This window comes from Phyllobates terribilis, unplaced genomic scaffold, assembly GCF_046119375.1.
Source record: "Phyllobates terribilis strain yellow unplaced genomic scaffold, ASM4611937v1 Scaffold_11__3_contigs__length_659146591, whole genome shotgun sequence".
Taxonomy (NCBI): Eukaryota; Metazoa; Chordata; class Amphibia; order Anura; family Dendrobatidae; genus Phyllobates; species Phyllobates terribilis.
This window is the reverse complement of record NW_027362771.1, coordinates 116,081,062-116,096,012: the sequence shown is the minus strand read 5'-3', so window position 1 is coordinate 116,096,012 and position 14,951 is coordinate 116,081,062. Positions and strand designations below refer to the sequence as shown.

Sequence of the window (14,951 nt, the reverse complement as noted above, 5' to 3'; positions counted from 1 at the left end):
GGAAAATTCCAAGGGGGTGAATACTTTTGCAAGCCACTATATGTATATACAGTCATGGCCGAAAATGTTGGTACCCTTGAAATTGTTCCAGAAAATGAAGTATTTCTCCCAGAAAATGATTGAAATTACACATGTTTTGTTATACACGTTTATTTCCTTTGTCTGTATTCGAGCGACACAAAATAAAACAAAACAGAAAAAAAGGCAAATTGGACATAATTTCACACAAAATCCCCAAAATGGGCTGGACAAAATTGTTGGCACCCTCAACTTAATGTTTGGTTGCACGGTCACACACTTTGGAACAAATAACTGCAACCAATCGCTTCCTATAACCATCAACAAGCTTCTTACACCTCTCAACTGGAATTTTGGAGCACTCTTCTTTTGCAAACTGCTCCAGGTCTCTCATATTTGAAGGGTACCTTCTCCCAACAGCAATTTTAAAATCTCTCCACAGGTGTTCAATGGGAATTAGATCCGGACTCATTGCTGGCCACTTCAGAACTATCCAGCTCTTTGTTTCCATCCATTTCTGAATGCTTCAAGAAGTATGTTTATAATAACCTGACATCCGATGACTCATCCTCCTCTATTCCTAGAGCAGCACATTCCGCCCTATCGTGTGTCATAAAATATCTCTGCCATTTTAGCTCCCTAGAAAATTAATTAATATCCTTTATCCAATCAAATTCATTAAATCTATGTGTAGGTACAAATGATAAACCTCTATTCAAAACAGAAAGTTCCCATTCAGAGAAGGAATGAAATGAAAAAATTGAAAAATCCTATTTTTGTCAGTGCTATCTACCTGGTGTAGTAACGAGGAATGTCTATCCATTCTCTCAAGTGAAAGGGGACCACAAGATTTCTCCTCTCTAAAAAAGTGGGTGCTTCTGGAAGTATGTTTGGGGTCATTGTCCTGCTGACCCATGACCTAGGATGCAAAACCAGCTTCATTTGGTAATTTTCAGATTTCATGATGCCTTGCATACTTTCTAGGAAACCAGTGCCAGAGGGCAGCAAAACAACCCAAAAACATCTTTGAATCTCTACCATATTTGACTGTAGGTACTGTGTTCTTTGTAGGCCTCATTCCGTTTTGAGTAAACAGTAAAATTATGTGCTTTAACAAAAAGCTCTATCTTGGTCTCATTTGTCCAGAAGATGCTTTCCCATACGGATTTTGGCTTACTAATGTACATCTTAGCAAACTGCTGTCTAGCTTTTTATGTGTCTATATCAGCAGTGAGGTCCTCCAGGGTCTCTTGCCATAGGTTTCAATTCATTCAAATGTTGATGGATAGTTTGCGCTCACACTGATGCACCATGAGCTTGCAAGACAACTTGAATTTCTTTGGAACTTGACTGAGACTGCTTATCCACCATTCGTGCTATCCTTCATTGCAACCTTTCATCAATTTTTTTCTGCCATCCACGTCTAGGGAGATTAGCTACAGTGCCATGGGTTGTAAACTTCTTGATTATGTTGCACACCAAGGACAAAGGAACATCAAGATCTCTGGAGATGGACTTGTAACCTTGAGATTGTTGATATTGTTAATATCAACAATTTTGGTTCTCAAGTCCTCAGACAGATCTCTTCTCCTCTTTCTGTTCTCCATGCTTATTGTGGCACACAGAGACACAACGCAAAGATTCAGTCAACTTCTCCCATTTTTATTTGGTTTCAGATGTCATTTTCATATTATCCAGACCTGTTACTTGCCACAGGTTATTTTGAACGAGCATCACATGCTTGAAACAAAGTTATTTACCCACAATTTTGAATAGGTGGCAACAATTTTGTCCAGCCCATTTTTGGGGTTTTGTGTGAAATGATGTCCAATTTGTCTTTTTTCTCAGTTTTTTTTGTGTTGTTCCAATATATATAAAGGAAATAAACATGTTTATAACAACATGTGTAATTGCAATAATTTTCTGGGAGGATTACTTCATTTTCTTGAAGAATTTCAAGGGTGCCAACACTCATGCTTGTACATATAGCACACACGCATGTATACACCGAGCACATACACACATGTATACAGAGCACATACACACATGTATACAGAGCACATACATACACATATATGTCTTCACATATACAGTGCATTGTGAATGTATTTGGCCCCCTTGAACTTTTCTACCTTTTGCCACATTTCTGGCTTCAAACATAAAGATATAAAATTCTATTTTTTTTGGAAAGAATCAACAACAAGTGGCACACAATCGTGAAGTGGAACGAAATTTATTGGATATTTTAAACTTTCTTAACAAATTCAAAACTGAAAAGTGGGACGTGCAATATTATTCGGCCCCCTTGAGTTAATACTTTGTAGCGCCACCTTTTGCTGCGATTACAGCTGCAAGTCGCTTGGGGTATGTCTCTATCAGTTTTGCACATCGAGTGGCTGAAATTCTTGCCCATTCTTCCTTGCAAAACAGCTCGAGCTCATTGAGGTTGGATGGAGGGCGTTTGTGAACAGCAGTTTTCAGCTCTTTACACAGATTCTTGATTGGATTCAGGTCTGGACTTTGACTTAGCAATTGTAACACCTGGATATGTTTATTTTTGAACCATTTTATTGCAGATTTTGCTTTATGTTTGGGATCATTGTCTTGTTGGAAGATAAATCTCTGTCCCAGTCTCAGGTCTTTTGCAGACTCCAACAGGTTTTCTTCCAGAATGGTCCTGTATTTGTCTCCATCCATCTTCCCATCAATTTTAACCATCTTCCCTGTCCCTGCTGAATAAAAGCAGGCCCAAACCATGATGCTGCCACCACTATGTTTGACAGTGGGGATGGTGTTTTGATGGTGATGAGCTGTGTTGCTTTTACGCCAAACATATCGTTTTGCATTGTGGCCAAAAAGTTCGATTTTGGTTTCATCTGACCAGAGCACCTTATTCCACATGTTTGGTGTGTCTCCCAGGTGGCTTGTGGCAAACATCAAATGAGACTTTTTATGAATATCTTTGAGAAATGGCTTTCTTCTTGCCACTCTTCCATAAAGGCCAGATTTGTGCAGTGTACGATTGATTTTTGTCCTATGGACAGACTCTCGCACCTCAGCTGTAGATCTCTGCAGTTCATCCAGAGTGATTATGGGCCTTTTGGCTGCATCTCTGATCAGTCTTCTCCTTGTTCGAGATGAAATTTTAGAGGGACGGCCGGGTCTTGGTAGATTTGCAGTGGTCTGATACTCCTTCCATTTTAATATGATCGCTTGCACAGTGCTCCTCGAGATGTTTAAAACTTGGGAAATCTTTTTGTATCCAAATCCGACTGTAAACTTCACCACAACAGTATCTCGGACCTGCCTGGTGTGTTCCTTGGTCTTCATGATGCTCTCTGCACTTGAAACAGAACCCTGAGACTATCACAGAGCAGGTGCATTTATACGGAGACTTGATTACACACAGGTGGATTCTATTTATCATTACCAGTCATTTAGGACAACATTGGATCATTCAGAGATCCTCACTGAACTTCAGGAGTGAGGTTGCTGCACTGAAAGTAAAGGGGCCGAATAATATTGCACGCCCCACTTTTCAGTTTTTAATTTGTTAAAGTTTAAAATATCCAATAAATTTCGTTCCTCTTCATGATTGTGTCCCACTTGTTGATTCTTCCCCAAAAAATTAGAATTTTATATCTTTATGTTTGAAGCCAGAAAAGTGGCAAAAGGTAACATAGTTTTTAAGGTTGAAGTAAGACTAAGCCCATCTAGTTCAACCCATAGCCTAACATGTTGATACAGAGGAAGGCAAAAAAAACCCATGTGGCAAACACTAAGCTTCACATTGGGGAAAAAAGTTCCTTCCCGACTCCATACGACAATCAGACTAGTTCCCTGGATCAACGCCCTATCAAGGAATCTAGTATTTATAACCTGTAATATTATACTTTTCAAGAAAGGCATCCATGCCCTTCTTAAATTTTAACAGTGAATCACTCATTACAACATCGTGCGGCATAGAGTTCCATAGTCTCACTGCTCTTACAGTAAAGAATCCCCGTCTGTGATTATGATTAAACCTTCTTTCCTCCAGACGTAGAAGATGCCCCCTTGTCCCCGTCTCAGGCCTCAGAATAAAAAGATCAGTAGAAAGGTCTTTATACTGTCCCCTCATATACTTGTACATAGTAATAAGATCACCCCTAAGCCTTCGTTTTTCCAAACTAAATAACCCTAAGTGTAATAACCTGTCTTGGTATTGCAGACCCCCCAATCCTCTAATAACCTTGGTTGCTCTTCTCTGCACCCGCTCTAGTTCAGCTATGTCTTTCTTATACACCGGAGACCAGAACTGTACACAGTATTCTAAGTGTGGTCGTACTAATGACTTGTATAGAGGTAAAATTGTGTTCTCCTCATGAGCATCTATGCCTCTTTTAATGCATCCCATTATTTTATTTGCCTTTGCAGCAGCTGCCTGACACTGGCCACTAAACGTGAGCTTGTCGTCCACCAATACACCCAGGTCTTTTTCAGTTACAGTTTTGCCCAGTGTTTTACAATTAAGCATATAATTATACATTTTATTTCTTCTGCCCAAGTGCATTACCTTACATTTATCCCCATTAAAGCTCATTTGCCATTTATCAGCCCAAGCTTCTAGTTTACATAGATCCTCCTGTAATATAAAATTGTCCTCCTCTGTATTGATTACCCTGCAGAGTTTAGTGTCATCTGCAAATATTGAAATATTACTCTGTATGCCCCCTACAAGGTCATTAATAAATATGTTAAAAAGAAGGGGGCCCAATACTGACCCCTGTGGTACCCCACTGTTAACTGAGACCCAGTCTGAGTGTTTTCCATTAATAACCACCCTTTGTTTCCTATCACTGAGCCAATTCTTAACCCACATACATATATTTTCCCCTATCCCCATTGTTCTCATTTTATGTATCAACCTTTTGTGTGGAACCGTATCAGAAGCTTTTGAAAAGTCCATATACACAACATCCACTGCATTTCCTTGGTCCAGTCCAGAACTTGCCTCCTCATAAAAACTGATCAGATTAGTTTGACAGGAACGGTCCCTCGTAAACCCATGTTGATATTGGGTCATGAGGTTATTTTTCTTCAGATACTCTATTATAGCATCTCTTAGGAAACCCTCCAGGATTTTACCCACAGTAGAGGTTAAGCTTATCGGCCTATAATTTCCAAGTTCAGTTTTTGTCCCCTTTTTGAATATTGGCACTACATTTGCTAAACGCCAGTCCTGTGGTACAGACCCTGTTATTATGGAATCTTTAAAGATTAAAAATAATGGTCTATCTATGACATTACTTAATTCCTGCAGTACTTGCGGGTGTATCCCATCCGGGCCCGGGGATTTGTCAACTTTAGTGATTTTTAGACGCCGCCGTACTTCCTGCTGGGTTAAGCAAGTGACATTTAATGGAGAATTTTTGTTATCACTAATCATGTTTTCTGTCATGTGATTTTCTTGTGTAAATACGGTTGGAAAAAAATCATTTAGCATATTGGCTTTTTCCTCATCCTCATCCACCTTTTCACCCAGACTATTTTTAAGGGGGCCAACACTATCATTTTTTAGTTTTTTACTATTTATGTAGTTAAAGAATATTTTGGGGTTATTTTTACTTTCTCTGGCAATGATTCTCTCTGCCTCAAGCTTTGCTGCCTTGATTTGTTTTTTACATAATTTATTTAATTTTCTATATTTATTTAATGCCTCATCACTACCTACTTGCTTTAGTTCTCTAAATGCTTTGTTTTTGTCACTTATTGCGCCCCTTACAGCTCTATTTAGCCATAGTGGTTTCCTCCTATTTCTAGCATGTTTATTCCCAAAGGGTATATATTGTGCACAGGTCCTATTCAGGATGTTAATAAATGTCTCCCATTTGCTTTGTGTAGCTTTATGTCTCAGGATATCGTCCCAGTTTATTGCACTAAGATCATCTCTTAACCGTTGGAAATTTGCCTTCCTGAAGTTTAGTGTCCTTGTAACCCCTCTACTACACATCATTTTGTGATCACTATTACCCAAGTGACCCCCAACTCGTATATTTGATATGCGGTCTGGCCTATTGGTTAATATTAGGTCTAGCAGTGCCCCCCTTCTTGTTGGGTCCTGAACCAGTTGTGAAAGGTAATTGTCTCTCATAGTTGTCAAAAACCTATTACCTTTGCTTGAACTACATGTTTCTGTCCCCCAATGTATTTCAGGGTAGTTGAAGTCTCCCATAATAATGACTTCTCCTTGAGTCGCTGCTTCATCTATTTGCTTTACGAGGATATTCTCCGCTACTTCCATTATTTTTGGAGACTTATAACAAACCCCTATCAGTAATTTATTATTTTTTCCCCCTCCCCTTATCTCCACCCACAGGGACTCTACATTTTCATTAGATTCACATATATCCTCCCGCAAGACAGGTTTTAAGGATGATTTTACATATAAACACACTCCCCCCCTCGCTTGTTTGTACGGTCATTTCTGAACAGACTATAGCCCTGTAAATTAACTGCCCACTCATGGGTCTCGTCCAGCCACGTCTCAGATATCCCTACCATGTCATAATTATTTTCCAACAAAATTAATTCTAATTCCTCCATTTTGTTGGTGAGGCTTCTGGCATTAGTGTGCATGCATTTTATGTATCTCTCTGTACCTCTATTCCTTCTTACTTTATTGACTGTTCTAACCCCACCCCCAATTTCTTTATTTGTGCCCAGGTCACTATCTGCACTATCTTCCCCAACTTTCAAATGAATACCCTCCCCCCCAATCCCTAGTTTAAACACTCCTCCAACCTTCTAGCCATTTTCTCCCCCAGCATAGCTGCATCCTCCCCATTGAGGTGCAGCCGGTCCCTAGCGTAGAGTCTGTAGCCAACTTAGAAGTCGGCCCAGTTCTCCAGGAACCCAAATCCCTGTTTCCTACACCAGTTCTTGAGCCACTTATTTATCTCCCTAATCTCCCGTTGCCTCTCTGGCGTGGCACGTAGTACCGGTAGTATTTCAGAGAATACCACCTTGGAGGTCCTTGCTTTCAGCTTGCAGCCTAATTCCCTGAAATCATCTTTAAGGACCTTCCACCTACCTCTAACTTTGTCATTTGTGCCAATGTGCACCATGACCGCTGGGTCCTCACCTGCCCCTTCCAGTAATCTGTCAACCCGATCAGCGATGTGCCGGACTCGAGCGCCAGGTAGGCAGCACACTGTTCGACGATCCCTGTCTTTGTGACAGATTGCCCTATCTGTTCCCCTAATAATTGAGTCCCCCACTACCAGCACCTGCCTGGCCTGCCCTACTCTCCTATTTCCCTCTTTACTGGAACTGACACTCCTCCGGCTTTCAGGGGACATGCCTTGCTGCAGTAGTGCTACCCCTGTACCGTCACTCCCCTCATCTGCCAACTTTGCAAACTTATTGGGGTGTGCCAGATCAGGACTAGCCTCCCTGGCACTCTTCCCTCTACCACCCCTTCTAACTGTCACCCAACTAGCGACCTCACTGTCCTGCAGCTCCCGACTACCACCCTCCCCCATATCTACCCCAGTGAGCTGCTGCTCAGTGAGCAGCAGACTCCTTTCCATGTTGTCAATGGATCTCAGTGTTGCCAGCTGCTCATTTAGATACAGTATCTGGGCTTCCAAACGCACAGCGTGCACACATCTCGCGCAGCAGTAAGCAATCCCGACCGACTGTTCAAGGAATACATACATGTGGCAAGATGTACACTGGATAGCATTGTCAATAATGGAGCTCATTTCCTAATGGGGATTGCAATAGACAGAATGTTAAGTAAAAAGAAAAGTAAAGAATTAATGAAATACAGACAGCAATTCAGTCCAAAGTCCTCCCTTCCAAACTCCCTGAATCCGAGTCACTGAAAAACAAGTCACACACTTACTTTTGTTCGCACTTACGCTCCGGACACACTCAGCTCGTTCACACTCGCAAACTAAGAGATTTAAAGAGTTTTTTTTTGTTTTGTTTTTTCCCCCTTTTCCAGCAATGCACCCTTCACCTCAATGCACTTCCAAAGGGAAGAAAAGTTCAAGGGGGCCAAATACTTTCACAATGCACAGTATATACCAACAAGAGTCCATACATTCTATGCTAAACCGCACACAGAGACTGACACACACACACACAGGTCCATTCATATCACTGGGCTGTCTGTGTCATACAGAATCGGTCCTCCAGAGAGGACCACTTATACTCTGACCCAGAGATGAGGATTCTGACACAAGTCTCCTTATATTAGTTAAGAATGACCTAAAAAAGTTTAATAAAGTAGGTTTTAAGAAGAACGTTTTCATAGGATTATCTACATTTTATTTTTAACAAAGAGCTCCTATATACTTCATAGTAAAGTATATTTTACACACAAAAGCTTACATTTCAATTATTAAGCACCATCCTGGTGTTCTAAAATCCCTATGACAACACTTCCTGACTTACGTTGTTATGGAGTTACAAGGGTGGTCACTAGTGAAAATGTTGAACTTAATGCCGAAGAATGATGCCTGCACGGTGCGCTCAAGCTGCTATTATATGGCTAGTACAAGGATTCCTGCTGGCATGTGTTAAATGTCAGGGATTGACAGTGCCATTTAACAGGTTAACAGCTGCGGGCGAAGCTCCACTACACAAGGGGCTGTTAGAGGCACATGATGGCTGATTAAATCAGCCATCATCTGTCGGGAAAGATGCAAGCTCGGCATGTGAACTCTCATCAAAGGCAGGGACATGACATGACGTATATGCACGTCAAAGGTCGTGAAAGGGTTAAGTCTAGTAATTGAAGAACATCTATCCACAAGTATCCATCTGTATTGGCTGCAAAAAGGACCTACCAGGGGCCCATACATTCTAGGCTTAACCACACGCGCACACAAACACACACACAGGCAAACAGAGACAAATAGAGAGACATACACAGAGACACATACACACACGGACTTGCCACCAGTATCTTCTCTTCAGTCCTTCTGACTCCCGCAAAAATACTTGGCCTGTGGTGACATCACAGTCTCATGACTGGTCACATTATTGTGATGTCACCAAAGGTCCTGAATAAGTCTTTCCGTATGAAGCTTCACTGATGCTATTATCAGTGTACCTTCTGCTGTAAACGCTTGGGGCCCCTGAGGGACTGGGAACCTGGGCAATTGCCCAGTCTTCGTCTCTCTAACGCCAACCCTGCATATAGACATACATCAGACATTATTTCTAATTATTAATTCCCAATAAAGGTCTATGTATAATGTGGTAGATATGATTGCATCTACAAATATAAGCCAATTAACATTATATGCTGATTTTTAACATACCAATGCGAAGTTTGAAAATTCAGGGAAAGTCGTAAGGACTTGGAGCAGGTTCCCATTACAGGTGTAGCCATCTCCTATATAGCCAGGTTTGCAAGTGCACTGTACATCTACAATATAGCAAAAATATTTATTTCATAAAAAGGCTAACAATTGACAAGGGCATATTAATCCTAGTATTATCAGCTTTGATTTGCTACCATGAAACCTATATCAATATTTATTCACTAGCATGTATGTGTAACCTTTAATTACAAAGCACAAGTATATTGTATGTCCAGGATTGCTTTCTAATTTCTGATACATTTCAGCTGCTGTCATGACTTTCCATGGCTTTTTGCACCTGTCTTTCTTAATGTGTTCAATACTTTTTCCCTGTGTCATTTCTCAATATTACACAGCCTAAATGTCCATAAATTATGTGCCCACAATGCAGAAATGCTCCGGTTTTTCCTGAGCGTTTCTGCATCTCCCTGGCAGAAAAAACGCATGCGGATTGTACATGCGGATTTTACATGCGTTTTTCCTGCCAGGTAGAAGCGCTTGTCAAGCGTTTTGCACATGCGATTTCGCATGCGGGTTGACAAGCGCTTTCCAGGCGATTTTAGCATCACTTGGTAAGTACTTGACAACTTGGTCACACTATATAAATCCATGCAACCTGCTACAAAACCACTATAAAACTTTATATAGTGTTAGCTAAAAAAAAGAATAAAAATGGTAAAAAAATAAAACCACTATAAAACTTTATATAGTGTTAGTTAAAAAAAAGAATAAAAATGGTAAAAAATAAAAAAATACATTATACTCACCTTCCGATGACCCCCGGTCTCCTTATCCGATGCGTCCAGTCTCCCCGGTGTCTCGCGGTGGTTTAAAAGGACCTTCCATGACGTAATTTAGTCATGTGAGAGGTCACACATGACTAAATGATGTCATGGAAGGTCCTTTTAGACCATCACAAGCTGCCGGGAAGCCAGGATGCATCACTAAGGAGACCGGGGGCCATCAGAAGGTGAGTATAATGTATTTTTTTTATTTTAAATTCTTTTTTTTTTTTACAGGTACTATGGTATCTGGGTCTGGAGGAGAGTCTCCTCTTCTCCAGACTCGGGTACCATCCGCACATTGAATCGCTTAATATCCGCATGTGCACATGTAGTCATGCGGATATTAAGCGATTCAATGCAAGTCAATGGCGGTGAAAACGCTGCGATTACGCAAAATAATTGGTAGTGCTGTGGATTTTTCCGCAATGATAATCCGCAGCGGAGATTTCCGCAGCATGTGCACAGCACATGTGGATTACTATTAGGGAACATTGCAGACCTTCTACCAAGGTTTTTTAAGTGTTTCTGCGGCGGAATTGCCGAAACGCTTAAAAAACGCATAGTGGCACACAGCCTTATAGTTTGATTTCTTGGCCTGTGTAGATTGGATCGGTTGTTACCAACATCTGGTGAAAATTTGATGTCAATAGCACCTTTAGAAATATATTTACTTAGAACATTGGTGACATGTTCAATACTTATTTCACCCGCTGTATATTGTTTTTGTCCTAGTAAATGCAGGGTGGTAAATTTGCTTCTGTTGCCAGGAATTTAACATTGGTAGCATAGTATACTGATTTCTGCTTACAATTACAAACTCTACATTCACTGATATTTACAGTGAATCATTGTACTTTAAGAGTATCATACTAATGTAAATTGTTGCTAATGGAATGCATATATAAGACATGGTATTTTGGAAAAAAACGTTACCTTTGACTCTATAACAGAAAACATCCCAGGTCTCGGACATGTTGGGCCGAATCCCATAATCCACAATCCCTACATATCCAGCTCCACAGTTCGCGCTTGAGTATGCTGTTGGATAGCCCGCTCTTCCTCCATCTAACCATCCAACTGAACATAAATGGAAATTGGCCTGCATGAAATAACATACCAGGACATTGAATGAGACTATTTTAGATTCAGTAAGAATGAAAATAAGTATCCCAAATAAATCTTCTATGTGAATAATGATAGCTGCAGATAATGAATGTGTACTGGAAACTCTGTACTTCCTATTAGTACAGAAAATACAGAAGACTGCAATAAAATGAATATATTATGTACACAGTTGTGACCAAAAGTTTTGAGACTGACACAAATTTTGGTTTTCACAAAGTTTCCTGCTTCAGTGTATTTAGACCTTTTAGCAGGTGTTTCTATGGTTACTGAAGTACAATTATAAGCATTTCATAAGTTTTTATTGACAAATACATAAAGTTTATGCAAAGACTCAATATTTACAGTGCTGATACTTATTTTTAAAAATGTCTGCAATTCAGCTATGTACCTGAGGAAGTGGACGGGACGTCCATGAAGCGCGTAGTAATTGTAGCTTTTAGCAATAAACTACAAGATTGTTTAATTATACAATCTCTCGTCAAATTTCTTCACTACGGAGGAGCGCGGATTTTTTCCCGACACCTACTTCATCCTACTACAGACAACCTTACAAGATCCCTAAGGATTCTGTGCTGGCTGCAGCCCTTCGCTACTAATTCTTACATGAGTTATGCATTACACAACTTATAAAGGTGAGCACATTTTCTTTTTACCTACTTGGTTGTTGTTATATAACAGCGCTATTGCGCCCCTATCTTTCTACTTATTTGCAATTCCCCCTGGCATGGTGGATATCAGCTCTTGGGCCAAATCCTGACTGATAACTACTCATTGTTGTCTAATGAGTGCTTGGAGTTTATTATAATTTCTCTATTTTTGTTTCTCTTCCCGCTTTATGAGGATTGATAAATTCTCAATGGTATTGAGATCTGGGGATTTTCCTGACCAAAAATCTAGGAGCAATTTGGTGATAAACAATTCTTTTTCCAGCATGATGGAGCAGCATGTCACAAGGCAAAAGTGATAACTAAGTGACTTGGTGAACAAAACATTGAAATGTTGGTCCATGGCCAGGAAACTCTCCATATTCCAATCCCTTTGACAACATGTGGTCAATCCTCAAAAAGCGGGCAGAGAAACAAAAACATAGAAATTGTGATCATCTCCAAGCACTGATTAAACAATTGGTTGTCATCAGTCAGGATTTTGCCCAGCACTTGATATCCGGCTGTCAGGTAGAATTCCAAAAGTCTTCAAAAATAAGGGACAACTCTGTAAATATTGAGTCTTTGCAAAAACTTGATGTATTTGTCAATAAAAGTGCAAACATGTATGAAATGCTGATATAATTGTACTTCATTAAGCCTAGAAACATACGACTAAAATATCTAAAACCACTGATGCAGCAAACTGTGCGAAAACCAAAATTAGTCAGCCTCAAAACTAGTGGTCACGACCGTACACATAAAGTCTGGAATATGAGACCTTGGTTCATGATAATTCATTACTAGCGTTATACCTTTTGAGCATAAGACAGTTGGTTATATGTAGCCATGGTGGCTTCTTCATCTTTGCATGCTTGGATGGCCTCACTGAAATTGTACTTATATTGGCCTTTTGAAGAACATAAGTGAAACACTCCCACTGTTGCATCTGTGGGGAAAAAATAATTTTTGTAATGAGGGAAATTTGAGTTGTGACATGCAATAAATATCTGCTGGATTATTTGAACACACTAAGCATACTGGGGATAAAATAATTAAATATTTTTTACTTTAAAAAAAGGGTTTGTCCATGATATGAATATAATGTTTTCCAGAAGCAGTGCCACCCTAGTTAATAAGCTGTACCTGGTATAGCACAATCCTAATCTGCCCTCAACTCAACTTCTGTAAATTCTAAATTCAGAGTCATTTACATTATCAGCAGCACACTCAATCTCATCTGCCCAGGTTATTGTTTTCCTAGATTTCCAATTGCACACAGTGTGTCACAGACTTTAGACCCCTATACACATTATATAGCTGTTGGCCAAATGATCGTTTGTTGGCTTATCTCTCAAAAAGCAAAAGGACCGGTATCTGGAAATGAATTGTTCTGGATCCTACTTTTCCCCACCATCATCTCTCAGGAGGCTTTCATACAAATTAGACTCTTGGCCGATATCGATAGGTTCGGACAACTTTACACTACTGTGTGTGGGGTCCTTTATGTGCCAAACAGGTGTAGGAGCACAAAATATTTTTGGTATCACAAAACTGACAAAATATTGTCATTATAAGCTGTTCTCAATCATGAAAGAGAAATTCAAGACAAAAGGGGCAATTCTGATAATATCCTATTAGGTGACCACTTTCTCTGCATGTTATAACAAGGGCTTACCTACAAAGTGTAAATCAGTACATATTGCATCTGTGTGACACTGCCCGTGATCCTGCAGACAACGGTCAATGGGCAAACTTTTCAATTCACAGGCCACACCATCACCTATGTATTGGGCTTTACACTCACATTTGCGTTTATCCTAAAAAACAACAACAAGGTAAATAGTGATGTAGCTGTACGGAATTATACTGAACCATACTGGAGAAAATAAACTTAATTTAGCACATGATGGAACCTTACTGTAAGCACATAATCTCCCAGTCCAACATCAATTGATGGTTTTAAAGGTTATTTCACAAAACCGCCTGCAGATTTTCCTGGATTTACTATGGAGTAAAATCCACGATACAAATGTGCTTCAGATTTAAAAATCCACACAGCAAAATTCTGCATCATGTGGATGAGATTTGTTACTGTATTCTACTGTGGATTATCCATGTGCAAATCTGCATGGAAAATCTGCGGCATTTCCATCCCCTATGGACATACCCTAAGTGAGCCCAGCAGACATTGTCTTAATCATATTTTCTTACATTAAGCTACAAGATTAGACTTACTGGACCAGTCATGGTACAGATAGCGTGTTCACTGCAACCACCATTCAGTCCATCAACACAAGGGTTTATGGCTGTACAGACTTTTCCATCTCCACTGTGTCCCTTTAAGCAGCTGCAAGTGACTTTAACACCGTTTTGTGAGCACTTAGCATTCTTGTCACATCCACCGTTATTTGCCTGGCAAAGATTCACCACTAGTGCAAAAGGAAAAAGCTCCTGTTATTGAGAAGCAGCAACATAGTGCCATGTAAAAAGTCAACTGAACCATTTTTTTTTCATAAAAATGAGAATATCATGAGCAGGTTCTAGTGAAATCAAAACTCACCATGGATACAGTCTTATGATATTCAGACAGCATAGATAGAGGTATTGTATGAGTATCCGCTGATCTAGAACCCTGGTCACTAGTTAAAGGGAATCTCTAAGCAGGATTTCACACCCCAAACTATTAATATGTGTATGTAGCTCTTTCAAAGACAAGTCCAGCAATACCTTTATGTGGCCAGTCCGTTCCTCTATTACAGAGAAATCAGAGATATGCAAATGAGGCTGAAGAGCTATTTGCAGTTCAGAAGCCTCTATCACTCCAGCTCTATTACCAGACCAGTGCTGCTTTCTCTTGCTTGAGTGATGGCACCTTGAAGTCACACAACATAAAGACTGTTAGTCAAGCAGGAAGAGGCGGTGCTGGATAAGGAATAGAGCTGGAGTGACAGAGGCTTCAGATCTACAGACTCATTTGCATATCAATTCAAACATTGATTTCTCAGTAAAGAAGGAATGGA

General features: G+C 40.0%; 1 protein-coding gene across 1 annotated transcript in view; it reads right to left on the bottom strand.

Moving 5' to 3' along the window:
* STAB2 (stabilin 2) overlaps positions 1–14,951 on the bottom strand; it is a 332,513-nt gene that overhangs the window by 27,996 nt on the left and 289,566 nt on the right. Inside the window, exons 59-63 of the mRNA XM_073651531.1 lie at positions 14,167–14,360; positions 13,607–13,748; positions 12,744–12,877; positions 11,093–11,258; positions 9,333–9,439 (exon numbers count right to left, since the gene is read on the bottom strand). Coding sequence (XP_073507632.1) covers positions 9,333–9,439; positions 11,093–11,258; positions 12,744–12,877; positions 13,607–13,748; positions 14,167–14,360 — 743 coding nt within the window. The remainder of the gene's footprint in view (positions 1–9,332; positions 9,440–11,092; positions 11,259–12,743; positions 12,878–13,606; positions 13,749–14,166; positions 14,361–14,951) is intronic.